The 14,849-nt window shown below is 38.6% G+C and overlaps 1 protein-coding gene across 3 annotated transcripts in view; it reads left to right on the top strand.

Moving 5' to 3' along the window:
- Positions 1 to 10,067, top strand: part of LOC116427698 (uncharacterized) — a 118,384-nt gene extending 108,317 nt beyond the window's left edge. For all 3 annotated transcript variants that reach the window (XM_031978356.2, XM_031978357.2, XM_076372937.1), the window contains one exon: positions 590 to 10,067. In XM_031978356.2, coding sequence (XP_031834216.1) covers positions 590 to 756 — 167 coding nt within the window. In that variant the 3' untranslated portion in view covers positions 757 to 10,067. The remainder of the gene's footprint in view (positions 1 to 589) is intronic.
- The last annotated feature ends 4,782 nt before the right edge of the window (positions 10,068 to 14,849 follow it).

Consider the following 14,849-nt stretch of genomic DNA (forward strand, 5'->3'; position numbering starts at 1 on the left):
CCGAGACTGTTCAAGTAACGCACGTGCTGTACGTAAATGTTTCTTGCAACCGTTGCAGCATAAATATACGTAGTGATACCTCGAGTCAAATTTAAATGATAAAAAAAGGTCTGAATGTATTTAGTTGATTGACATGTTAATAAAAACGGTGATTTAAAATACGGAGTGGGCATAAACGGTTAAGCAAACTTCATTACTCAAGGCATTTAATTTCATTTGAAACCACACCTGTAAAAATATTTTTACCACACCGAAGTGTTCTATCGGATTGATTAATAACTTTGAGTGGAAGTTTACCAAGTTTGCATATAATTGCTTTTATTAACAAATACAGTTCATTTCCATAAGTCGTTCTTGTATCTACATTTAGACCTAATTTCAAGGAATATATTCCAGTGAAGATAACAATGATTGTAGTTATCTAGTTTGTTTTAAAACAAATCTATGCAAATTTAAGAGTCAATCCTACAGTTCCCAGGAACCAAGTTCCGTCCTCCAAACTGCTCCTTCTCAAACATACTAAAGTCCGCTTGAAATCGCTTAAAAACGAATAAACCGAATTTAATCGAAACACTTATCATTCTTCCAGGACCAACTGACCTGAGCATGAAGAACACGAAGCCACTGCTGAGCCACAAGCTGAACGCAACAGAAATGACCGCGGTCAGGCAATTGATTACCGGATATCGAGAGTCCGCAGCGTTCTTGCTGAGGTCCGCTGACGAGCTCGAGCAATTACTGCTCCAGCAACCATAGAGCTATATTTACGTAGCAAGTGGCCAGCAAATTAGTTCGTAAGTTCGGCCGGGTTGAGGACGGAAAAGAGAAAAAAGGAAGAAGAATGCAGGACGAAGAAAGGAAAAGAAGCAAGGGGGAAAAAGCAGAAGTGTCGTTCAAACGGCTATCTGATCTCCTAGCCCGGAGACTTCGACGACGGCATGAGTGATGCCGCTAATTACCGACAGTCGGTAACAAGAGTTTCTCTTATCCTCCATTAAGAAACATTTCCGAGACCACCGCCGTGTTTACCTAACAGAAAACTAGCGGACGCCGCTGCCCCGAGGGAATTATCTTCGGAACGGTAGACGACGCCAGAAACTACGGATTTTTTCTCCGACACGCGGTAACGAACGCTCCGCCCCGAACTACCGTTCACGGTGAATTAAGTCTTAGCGGTGGAGGTTGAAAGCGGTAGGAGATGATCCTCGGGATCTCCTATGTCGTCAGCCTCCGGGGCGCAGGCTGGGACGTTTCTCTCTCGGTGAACACAGAGTTCCACGCGAAACGAGCGCGCTGAAAACGCGGAGTTTTAAGACTAGACTTTAAGGGAACTATTCAAACAGGGTGTACATAGAGAGGATTTACAAAATATTTACTTAACTACCGATAAGCTTAAGCTTAACTCGAGAGGTATCGAGACCGCGTGTGTGAGAGTGCGTGCGAGAGGCTCCGGTATTGTCCTGGACGCCTTCAACTGATAAATCGTTTCGGTGTTTTCTTAGGTCTCGATGAGTCACGCGAACATTTTTTCCCCGATTCTGCAATGACCACGTTAGAAAACGCTGGCTCGAGTGATCCTTACCGATCGGACCGCGCGTCGTCTAGCTACAACCGCGGCAAGGATCATTCGCGCGATATCTGTACGCTCCAAGCAGGCATTTCGTTTTTCTTATTTTTATTCTCGTTTTTGGTTTTGTTCGTTGGTTTCCTTTGTTCCAAGCTTGCGGCAACACCGAGTAACGGCACATCGCGTGTATATACGACTGGACGTCGCGAGACGAACGTCGACGTCCGATTCAGCTGGCGATTGAGCACGGAAGGAAGCGAGGATTTGCTTGAAAGCGGACGCTGCGCGGGATACACGTGTATATAGATTCATGCGCGCAACGCATACGTTCGCGCGTAGACTCGTGTATATAAATAGGTCGCGGGACAAGATGGCTGGGTTCTCTTTCTTCTGTTTTTTTTTTGTTCACCGGGGAACGGTGATCAAACGAGGAAGTTAATTGATAATTATTCGTACGATAGACCGGCCACGATGGCGCGGCAGAGAGCATAGTACTTGAATCGTGCAGGTTCCGTCGATGATCGTGGATTAATGCAGTCGGACGTGTTCTTTTATATTTTCTTCGTTGAGCTGACACTGCAGGGGTGTCTCAATGTATTTGTTTTATTGAGAAATAGTGCTTTGAAGACGCACTCGGGGGAATTTGTTGAGGATCCTTTTGTCTGTTCGGTTATGCAAATGTTTTGAGAACATTTAGTATTTTTTTTAGAGTGTAATTTGAAATATTTGTGGGCAAATAAATTATTTATTCTGTCCAATTCGATTTTTCGTGATTTTCTCTTCTTTGGGAGGTGAACGAACAAAATTTTTCGCTTTAGATTGATTAATTTGAGAATTTATTGGTTCGAAGGTTATTGAAATCTTATGAGAATTGTATGAAAAATTAAAGAAATAGGTTAATAATTGGATAAATGATTAGTTTTATGTTTTTTGTTCATTTACGTTTTGGCCCATAAAAACTTTCGTTACTACTGACAGATTTTTAAGAAATAGACATTCTCAACTATTTCGATACTTCGCGAGCAATACCGTAAACAATTAATAGTTTGTTACATTCCTGAAATAATTATATTTAGTGAAGAAATTTAATTTGCTAAAAATTGTTATATTTTAATTATTTATGAAGTTGTTAGTTTCATTGGAAACGTATATTTTGTTAACGGTACTGCCAAATGTAAATCTAATACTATTTCCATCTTTACGAGTAGTATTATTCTTAAGACACTTCAAAGAAAAAAAGAAATATTCTTTCAAGTTCCCAAAATCGGTTGTGATTTGATCATCCCAAAAAAATTAAACTGCATTACTGTTTAATCTATCTGCCAGGACAAACTTTTTTATAGTTTATAAGGATCCTAGCATTTTTGACGTTATTTTATACTTTAAACGTTGTATCGTAAAGATTAAACACAGCTATCCATTAGTCATTCAAATTTCACCGAAATCCTCGACAGATTCGTTGATGGTGTCAACAGATTCAATGGCAAGAAAGTTTCTATTACTTATGCAATCGCTATAATCCACGGCTCTTGACTCGAGCTGTACATATTTATCGGGACCATCTTGTCACGATCGGACAATACGTTGAAACCGTATTTGTGGTCTCCGGACGCATCACTGTGTTACCAAAGAACACTGATTATTATTAATACGATAATATACGTAGGCGCTATATATACACGCGTTTATTTCTTCCTTTTTGTTTTATTATTTCTTTCGTTTTTTTTTCTTTTTAATTCGTTTTAAGCGACTTCGATTCAGAGAGTGATATTGTTGTTCCCATCGGACCAAGGAATCGTCTTAACCCGTTTAAAAGGAAAAAAAGAAATAAAAGAAAATTCGAGAAGCACACGCGATATTAGGGGTGCGTCGCGTCCGTTATCTTCCGCCGTAGATATCGAATTTATCCCGACCGATTTTTCCTTCTTTTCGATTGCGTTCGTTGCAAACGGTCATGTGTCTCGTCCATTTCTCGCTACCACCATTTTTATATTAATATTGTATCCCATCACGACACCGTTCGTTACGAATTGCCGGTACCTCGCGAGTACCGCGGACGAAGAAGGGATCGATAGCCTTCTTCGTCGGAGAACTAGTTTTTTCGCGAAACTGGACGTTTCGCGCGTTGATTCTATTCTGTCGTTGTTTTGTACATAGTTTATATACGCATTCGTCGTTATCACGACGCGAGAAAAAAGAAACAGTGAAAGAATACTTGCGGACGAACGAGTTTCTTTTAACGAAATTTCAAGAGAGAATATATATATATATATAGATATATATTATTATTATTATTGTAATTATTGTATACGGTGTGGCGGGTTTGACAGTGTGCCCGCGATTCTTTCTCCAATTGCTTCGAAATGGCGGAACGTTGTCTGTGGAAACATTGTTCGATTTCAAGTTGAATATACGCTACATTCGACTATTTTGTGAAATTATTGTGTAACTGTATCCTTGCTCTACTCGCATCGACGGGGTAAATAAAGTAAATAAAGTAAAGTACGTAATAAACATTTTATTCAACATTTTCACGTGCGTGTTGTTCGAAATTGTAAACCGAATGATTGAAAAACGAATATTAATATTGTAAATACTACTGTTCAAATTAATGGTTCTTAATATTCAGATAAAAATATTCGAAATTCGAGGAACAATTTAATACGCGTTCAGTTTCCGTGGACCATTGAATATTCATTCACTTTTCTCAACTTAACCAATATTTAAAAAGAAACTTTATTTACCTCAATAAAAATATTTCAACGATCACGAGAAAGTGATCAATAATATAAACAAATTCAATTAAATCCAAAAAAGAAGAAACGCGTCACTGTGATACTCACAGTCAATACATTGCATTTCACAGATCGCTGTCATAAATGCTTCACGTTTTAAGTATTAATGGGAATATTGCTGAGCGTTACTCGACAACATTTCATGTCGAAACGTGACAAATAAACAAAAGAATGGTTTAGGTTAGTTGTTTATAAGAACTGAACTAACAACATTCCTGCATTTCTATCAGTTCAAGAGACAACTGTGCGCGTCTAGTTGAACCGGACACACCGTATATGTATATATATATAAATATACGGATCGTATTGTGTGTATATACTGTTTGCGACATTGTAAAATATGTTCACGCGGATGATCGATGGCCATGGTCACCACGACCGAGCTCGAGAACTCAGAGAAACATTCCACCAACAGGAGAGGGAGAACGGTTAGGAAAAAGAAAGGGTTGACGAACAACCACCAAACTTTTCCCGGCAAACAAGCGAAATTCCCACCCCGCTCCCCCACCCCTCCCTCCTTTTCGCAACGAAGTCACACCCCCTTTTCCTTTTCCGTTACGCGACCCGTTTTTACCCGATACTTGTCTATTCGATATAACAGTACCCGTGTAACGCGTATCCTAGCGATCGGCGATCATTTCGATCAAGCGTCTCCGGCGACGAACGATTTTTCTGATTATTAAACGCCCCATATATCAAATAATTAGTTACTAAAAGGCCACTAGATTTGATTACAATGATTGAAGATCGTTTGAAATTTTTCCTCCAATGCTCAACATTTAAGGATCGGAAAGATTTTAATTTTCGTCAAATTCGGAATAAAGTAAATCTACATAGTTTTCATGTTCGAATATATACATTCAAAAAATTTTAATGAACATAAGTTATTTATTAAAGTTTTTGTGATCACTTCAATTTTTTATCAGAATTGTATGCTTATGGAAAAGGACATAATAGTTTTCTCAAGAGTGAAAGGATAAATAAATTCAGAACACGTAAACGCAGAACCCATTGTTTCATTATGGAATTCTTTGTAATGTTTCTTATTCTCATATTTATCCAAATTATTTAACTTTGTCCATTAAATTTCATTGTAAACGAGGAGACTAACCACCAGAATCGAGTAATTTCTATGAATAGTACGAATCATGTGTGTAGCTTTTCAATTTTTGGAATGTATATATTCGTAAATTGTTCCAAATTAAAAAGCTTTAACCCTTAAACGTTGATTGATGGTTGATGAAAGTTGTTTTTAATTACGTCGACTGCACGTCGCCAGACAAAGTGCACGTGGAATCCGTATTGCCGTGGATCGCCGGCGTTGTCTAGGTAATCGAGCTACTATCGTGATTCGGTATAGTGCAATAGTCTTTTACACACTTCGAACTTCTCTCTGTCTCTCTTTCTCCGTGCGCAATAAAGTAGACTACGCTTCGCGGCACCGTGGAACGCCTCCATTACATTCGAACGTCTCCTCCACGCGAATGTAATAATCATTAGAGGATCGTCGTATCTTTACAGGACTAGTTGTACCGCGTTAGATGTATCTCCGGGACTCATATGCATTGCACCGTGTGTAATGGACACGCGTGCACCCGTGCTCGTATACGTCAGAATGATTTCGTTTTGCATCGCAGTTTCTGGAACCAGTCGTGGACGAGGCCCGAATTGAACTTTCGATCGGTACAAGGATTTAATTGCTAAATATTCGAATAGTCGATTGACCCATTTGCATCATATTTCAATACCCTCATAAGTGTCAGTGGTATCTGATTTAAATACCCTAGTAGTGAGGTGGCGTACTTAGCAGCTCTATAAAATTTTTAAATGATCATGTAAAATCAACCAGTAAACATTTTTATCCGATTATATGATTTATGTATGACTACATGATTTATATATAATTATATGATTTTTACGGTGAAAAAACTTTATGCGAGTACAGCTTGGCATATGATGCGATTGGGTTGACCCAGTTAGCATCACTAGCGCACGTTTGTGCATATTTTGCGTGACCACTATCACTAGACCGCGTACACACGCGCCTTACATTGTTAGCAAACAGTGGTGATGTGGTTACGTTTCCTATTTTGTCGTATGATGCAAATGGGTTAATAAATATTCAGTTTTCAATGATTTCTTTATTCAACATTTTCGTTTTGGGAACTACTGTGCCACTTAAACTCGCGGTAAACCATAATTCTGGCATTCGTTCTCGTTTAATAAATTACCAAGGATTTCGATCGATCGTATGAATTTTTGACTTTCCTTGTTGACAAGTGATTTAGAATTATCGGGAGTATTTTCGAAATTGGATTTTAGTGTAAAGAGTTAATTTTTTAATCGTGAAAGATTTAGATGGAAATATGTAACTATGTATTTCAGATGGAACATAGGTGGTAGTTTTGTGATGGCTTGTAATATATAAATACAGAAATTTTAAATATTGATGATAATTCAAGAATTGATCGGAATTAATTCCTTTTAATCGGAAAAATTTGGACACTCGGTAGACGATGCGGTTATTATTAGAATTACAAACATTTACCGTGAAAATAAAATTTTTATAGTTCAACGATAATAAAAAACTTGTTTAGTATTCCTACAAGAGACATAGGCACTTTAACATTTTTACCGTCAGAAGTTTGTTAATAAACTACGCTCGTATATAAAAAATGTGATAAACTCCTTGTTTCATAATTATCTTCTCGATCAGTTCAGAAAACAACTTTATATAGGTTGTAAGAGAAACTTAACAGTTAAATACTAATTAGTTAAAGAAAATACTATCCTTTGATTTATGCTAGCTGAATAATATTTGCATTTCTTAAATTCTTATAAAATAAATAAAATTTATTAAATTTCTCAGTCCGATTCAACATTATAAGACAGGGGGTGAGTAATTTTTTTCCAAGTAACAATCTAAACTAAAATCATAGCATTATATTACGCAGGATAACTTATTGGTCTGCAATTACAACAGCTACTGTTAACTACTGACTTACAAACGATTCTTAAATGCACGTCAGTAGATAAAGTGTTAATTGCTGTTTGTAAGTTATATCATCAATTACACCGTTCGATCGTTTCTCTAGTTTCATCGCTGCACTATGTTTGCACAAGGGGAACATTCTGTTTGCTAGGTATCTGCACTAGTTCCATCGAGAATATAAATTTCGAATGTCGTACACAATTAAAAATGATAAAAACAATCTAACAGTTTATCCATCGGCCATTAACGCAAACTAAAAGTTATCTTATTGTTCGTTCTATATTTACGAAACTTTCTTGCAAACATCGTTCAAATGTTCTTTTTCATACCGATCGATCCAAATGCCGCGCGATTGAATAATGTAAGCAGTCGAATAACAAATTCATTGCGTCGAAGTGAGCAGAGTGGCCGGCAGTAAATAGCCCGCGGTCTTACGCAAATTCAAATTTTTATAGCCGGGAATCGGTGAACTCAGATAAAACGGAATTTTATTTGCCGCGTTTAACAGTTACTCGCAGCTTAAAACTAACGTACAAAGCGATTAAATTCCGTCAAGGTTTCTGCCTTTCGTTCTCGTAGATCTTTGCAATCCGTGAACCCATAAAAATCCGTGATCCGGCCTGGCGAAGTTCGATTCGAACTAGTTCGCGGCTGGTAAAACTCTTCGCTGTTCCACCCGACGATGATCGCTGTAAGAGAAAACCGAACTCGGTGGAAGCCTGTTCTAGAAGCGAATCGGGGCAACGATTCCGACGGTCGACTGAGGGTGCGTTTACACTGTCCGTTCCGACATGGAACGTTTCAGTTCAGATGAAGATTTTTGTGAATGATAAGATGCAAGTATATACAGAAGAATGTCGATTGTCCAATTTAATTGAGTGACTAACAAATCATGTAAACAAAAATTCGGGAAAACATTTTGAAAACATGCTTGCAAAATTCGATTTTATGAGTGACTTAGAATAATAATGGTCTAGTTCCTATTTCTGAGTTCTTGGGAGAAAAAAGTTTCTGTGGAATGTTCTTGGATTAATTAAATACTAATATCACAATGTTATTAATAATATTAATTATTAATTATTAATATTAATAATTATCGCAGTAGTTTTTAATTTGTCCTGAGGCATTTCACAAAAGCTTCTGTTTCTAGAGAACGTAGAAATTGATGTTAGAACACTATCATTCTGAGCCATTGGTATATCCTGAGGTAGAGTTGCTAAACGCTCGAATCTTCGAAGCTCTAAGACTCAACCTTAAAGGTTGAGTATTGAAGGTTTAGAGTTCTATAAAGCTCGAGTCCTCGAGGCTTCAAGGTTCAATCTTAAAAGCTGAGTTTTCGAAGTTTCAGGATTCAACCTTGAAGCTTTAAAAGCTCGATTTGAACCTCAAGAGTCTTCAACGTTCAAGTCTTTACGCTTGGAAAATCGCGATGTCTGCTGTTATGTTAATACCGTACAATGTTAATAGAAAACAACTCAAGTCTTCAAGTATAAAGACTTCAAGATTGAAGATTCAGCTTTTCGAACTCAAAGCTTAAACCCTAAGAGCTTGAGCTTATATCTCGAGATATAATCCAACTTATTGAGTTTGTGGATAACCAAACCTCTGAACGATCTAGATCGCGAGGTAGTAATTTGGCTAATCGAGGTCCTACTGCATTTGTACGTACCTTTCTACGGAATGTACCTAAACGGGGAGACAGTTGTAAATCATTTTGACCAGCCTTTCTCCACTCTCGAACATCTGAACCAAATATATGATACACACAGGACGTTTGTCTAAATTGAAACATTACCTACTAAACGGATAGTACAAATGCACCTTAACACTAAAACTACCGAGCAGTCAAATTGATTTCCTTTTATTTATATTTTAATTTGTACATCACCAAATCAGCTTATTTAATCATTTCTCTGAGAACGCTTGTACCTTCTCTATGATTGTAAAAGAAGGAACCAGGAAGTTTATTTTGACCTGTCTGGTAGTTTCAGTGTTAAATCGTTCCTAAACGAAACGAAAGTAAAAATGAATAGGAACGGGCATCGGCTCCACGATACGCTCATAACGGACCGAGAGGAAAACGAGAATACGAAGAAAGTGACGAGAAACACCGAAGCAAGAGACGCAAGCATACGCATAAATAGAAACGCAAAAAGAGACAGGAATACAATCGCATTTTTCATTGTTCATTTTTCGCGCATATACACGTACATGTTATTATACATAATATACATAACGGATATTAAACTGTATTTATATTTTCATTTTCTGTTCGATCGTCCACACGAACGCGTGGAGACACCTTCGACAAACGTGTCCCGTAATTCTTGTTCGTCTACACGGGGATGCAGTTCTAAACACCGTTCAATGTAATCGCGAATTGATGTATATTGACTAAAGATATAAATATTACTTAACGAAGGCAAATGGAAAATAAAAGCATAAGAATCAATCGAGAAAGAATATGTATTTGTTCCTGAGAAAGATGAAAAAAATAATAAGAGTAGCACTTACCGTAATATTAATATCGATAGTAACGATAAAGATAATTTGATGGTACATACTTTTCTTATTAAGTAACCTTATACATTACTACGATTATTGTAGAGTTGGTACGGTCTTTGATGATGCCTTGCCTGTAAATGTAACGTTAAATGAAAAAAAATCTTATTACCTTGTAAATGTTTTACCAAATATAATCGATTATTCAACTTATAAACCGGACCATGTTGCTTTCTCCTTATCCCTGATCTTTATAAAAATATGTTTACTATATAAACAAAAATTAAACATGTAAAACATAATTTTCCTAGAATTAATTTTTTAATTGATTTTTTTAATTTTCATTTTTCTGACGATGAAACCTCGCACAAAACAGTTTTCCCGTAGAATATTTTCATTCACTTTCTTGTGCAAACCTACCACTTTTCAACTAATGTTTAGAAGACACCAAGTATATTTTATAACATACCCTATTTAATAATACCTTACAATACCTTTAGGACTTGTTAAACAAAATAAATATAAATATACTACATAAAACCTCAGAAATTCTCCAAAATTATTCAATTCCTAAAAATAAAGTACATAAAATCGATAACGATAATATAGTTCAACGAACAATTATTGTTTCTAAACTTTCTATATTTATTTTCAACAAGAATTTGTATTTTATTGTAAAATTCCAGCGTAACAGATATTCGTCGAAGTAACATTCGAATATTACTGGCATTTCTTCGTCGAGCACCCTATATATTCGAGTGCACGCATAATCAGCGCCTTAAAAGCGACGAACAAGCAGCTGGATAATGTATTATGTACACATGGTATCGAACGAAATGGAAAGTCGAATGAGACCCGCGCGAGATCACGATCTTAGTTCGATTGTGAAATAAGAGCTGCCCACGAGCATGGTTCCGAGCAACAAACGAAAGTAACATCGGACCCCGACTCTTTTATTTGCAACGAAGCAGCCCCGGATTTAAATTATTCGACATGCGGCGCAAGCGGTAATATTTCAAATGGCGAATCGCTTGCATTCCTTGTTATATGTTTAGAAAAGCGAATCGGGAAAAGAGATTATATTTTATAACGTCAGCCGAATAAATAAGTTCGGTGCATTCGGAAACAAAATTATGTGACGTTACGTAAACATAGAGAAAATAATCTTTCAAGTAGTCGCTCGCATTTATGTTCTATTTCTAGAAAATAGAAGAGGAAATTATACGATACTAAGTAAATAAATTTAGTCTTTTACGAACGAAATTGTGAGGGATTATTTCTATGTAAACGATGATCCTTTAAAACTGCTGCACGATGAAGAATCAATGTAAATTTGAAGCAATCATTAGAATCGAATAAATTTGGGAACATTGAATTAATTTGCAAACGCCAGGAGGTGAAAGAAATATTTGAATTTAAATCATAAATAAAATAATACTTAAATATGAAATGAACTCATTTAAATATTTAATAAATTAGAGTAAAAGGAAGTTGTTAAAATATTTTGTTAAAATGTTTGTTCCAAATCGTTAAACTTTTTTATCGATATATAAGTTATTCTTATTCCTGTAAATATTGTATAATATATAACATTTATATTTTTATTGAAGTTCTGTTTACAGAAATCAGAACTTAATTTTGCGATAATAATACATCTGATAAAGTATTTTTAAAGTTTTTAATAACATAATAATTAGAAATATTCAAATATTAAAAACTCTGACAGTACAAGAAATGATACAAATAAGGTACTACTGTTAAATCGAACTCTCAGTATGAAGAAGTAACGATAAAACAATTAAACAATTTTTCAGTCCTACTGTAGCCAGGTCATCGACACCTTTGAAATAGTAATAATGACCATATGCAGCAATCCACACTTCCTACAAGTCAAAAAATATCCTTGACAAAATACATCCACGGCCAAATAAAAAAGATCAAAGGAACTCTAACAGTACCAAAACCAAAAAAATGAAAGCTGATCATCAAAAAAGACTAAGAACGCGGCAAGGTAAAATCCCGCGAATTCTCAGACACTCGTTCGCAACCATCCACATACCCAATAAATTCCGAAAGAAAATAAGTTTACAAATATCGGTTCGCAAAAATCCGCATATTTGATCAATCGCGGGAAGAGAACGAACACTAATAACAGTCCCGAACGGACCGCAAATCATAAGGAAAGAAGGAATTCCTCGGTATCCGGGGATCTAAAGAAGCCTTCACGCTTGTCTGTGACGGTGGCCGTCCTTCGACGTGATTTAACGCGGTCCGCGCGATATTTATTAACCGCATTAATTAGCTTTATTAATCGCAGCCGCAGCGGAAAGTGTCTTTTCCATCGTAAATACTAGCGGTTGACCGCGTGAGAGCAGAGAAATTTGCGGGGAATAGCCGTCGGGATCGGCGCGCCGGTATCGCGGTGTGCTTACGCTCGCCTGGTAGCAAGCACGCGGGAAGATTAAGGGCTTATTACGACCGTGACAGAGGATTAATGACGCGAGCAGCGCCGGTTTATCGCGGCAACGATCCGAATAAATTCGTTTGCCCGTTGGAAAAAGCTAAAAAGAAGGGAGGAAGAGGGCGTGACTGGCGGCGGGGGTGTTCGCCGCATTTATCAACCCTAATTCCCGCACCCTGGCGACCGACCGCTCTAATTGCATCGTTAAGGGGCTAGCCTGCTCAGTCGGACGTCTAACGAACCCGGTGATTGGGGTTATTGATACCAGCCGCCGATATCCGATCGGCAGTTCCGAGTGATTTCTCGTGCACCGCCTTGATTTACGTCGTATTTGCGTTCACGTTCTCTTTCATTTCGGCCCCCGGCGTTACCTGCTGTTTGCTTTGCCTAGGTTAAGGCTTCGTTTACACGGCCGATCCCCGTGTTGCGGTCAAGGCACGCTGCGGATGATGTACATCGGAACGTGACTCGAAAGGGAATCCCGCGGATCGACGGCGCCTTCGGACGCGACGGCGATACACTTCAAGCGCCCTGTACGCGTTCGAACATGCTGTGATCGGCGCGTTCAGTCCTGAGTTTTGTGAGACATGCGTTAACGTTAGGTTGTCTATGTGTTACTGATTTTTCTCGACTTGTTGCGCGGCGCTAGTTGCTTCTGATGTCCAAGTAGATACCTTTGATGTTGGACTGTAGTTAGAGGATTATTTGTCTGTGAGTTTTTGCCTGTTGTCATCTTATTCTCGGTGTTAACATGCTACTCATCAATACTGTGGCGTCCTGGTAGATATCGTGTCATCTACCAGCGGTACATGCATTGCAACATGTATCAGGAAACTTGATAGTCGATGTATGCATCGCAACATATTTCAATACGTATGGAGGACTTTAGGAGACTTCTCAGGGCTAGAAATTTTGCTGTGAACAGGGTGATTTCAGAATTGAATTGGAATTTTAATTGCTGTGGTTGCTTGTGTAGAATTGAATACTCATTCTTGTGTTGTTATATCGAGTGTATAATATTTTGAGAGGATATACAGAATGCGAGAAGCTTAAGGGTGTAGTTGCTGAAATCTGAAGCTTTTGGTTCCTACTTGGAATGAACTATTTTCATTTGGTAATAGATGTTTCAACTCTATGTTCTATTTTTTACAAATAAATTGATCTTTTTCTTCCTTTTTCTTTTCACTTTTTTCAACACGACTTGCAAGCAAACAATGTTTGCAGTTGATCTCGAAAATCTTTACTCTCTACTCGAAATAACTATTAATCTAAAGTCACCACCTCCAGTGAGCTGTAAATTCCGAATTACTCCCCAACTACCACAAAAGAATTGCAAACCTAACTAAATCATTACAATCTTCCGAAAAACAGTCTCCTGTATCACAGACAAACCCCAACAATCCCAAAAAGCCTGTCCACCAAGAGAAAAAAGTCACGAGCATTACCTCTCTTACGCGCATTCACCGAACTGTCTCCTCAAACTTCGAAACTTCAAAACAGTGTTCCCCGCTGATGGACATCGAAATCAACGTGATTCAGACGAAATTGCGCCGAAATCGGTGCCGACGAAGATAGGGGGCGCGATAAGCGATGCAATCGGGCGCGCCGGTCGATTTTCGCGGGACAAGGATCACGGAACATCAGCAACGGGGTGATGAGGGGCTCAGCCGGCCGTCGACCGCCGGCCAATTATACCAATTACGAGGACCAATCAGCGCGCATATCGCACCAACCGAAAGAAGAAACTGCTCATTAAATCCGGCTTTAATCCCCCTCACGCCGGCGTGCCTCGTAATGGGATGGACTCATCGCGAGGCCTCCGCAGTCGCGCCGCGAAATAGGGAACGTTCCACGTCCCCCGCTGGGCCTGGCGAGGTTGCCAGGGTCATTCGATTCAAAGGAAGGTCACGTCAAGGTCACCGACGCGCACCACCCAACGATTACAAGGCGCGATTTAGCTTGGTGGCCTCTTCCTTGCCCCCGCGGGCCCTCGCTTTCGTCGGATGAATACGGCTGGAATACCTTGTCCAGCCACCGTATACCATTACCGGTTTTTTTCCTTCCCTTTGCTTTTCCCCCTTTCTCTCCTTTCCGCCTTCTTTCCTCTTTCCTCCCTCCCCTCCGCCTCTTATTAGGCTGCATTTCTGTCTACCGTGCGCAAGCAACGAGGAATATTTATCGCTTTGTTCGAGCGGACCTAACGAACGTTTGACGACCGTCCCCTCACAGGGCTCCCAGGGGATTATTGGATAGTTTCGTTACGGGAACACGGGATACTCTGTACGCAAAGTGCAGTCGGGGGTTCTATGTAGCCTAACTAATGGGGAGGTGTACGCAGGCGTTCCGTTAAAAGGAATCTTCGAATGGTATATACATATCGGCCGATTTTGTGAGTGAACATCTCCGTTCACCGGTGTTTCCCTTGAGTGGAAAATATTGGTGCTTGGGTTTTTTTTTGTTGTACGCTTGTCGAACATTCTTTTCTTGCGAGCATTGACCTTCTACTGGTTCATTTCTGCGGTATATATTTTG

Source organism: Nomia melanderi, chromosome 1, assembly GCF_051020985.1.
Source record: "Nomia melanderi isolate GNS246 chromosome 1, iyNomMela1, whole genome shotgun sequence".
Taxonomy (NCBI): Eukaryota; Metazoa; Arthropoda; class Insecta; order Hymenoptera; family Halictidae; genus Nomia; species Nomia melanderi.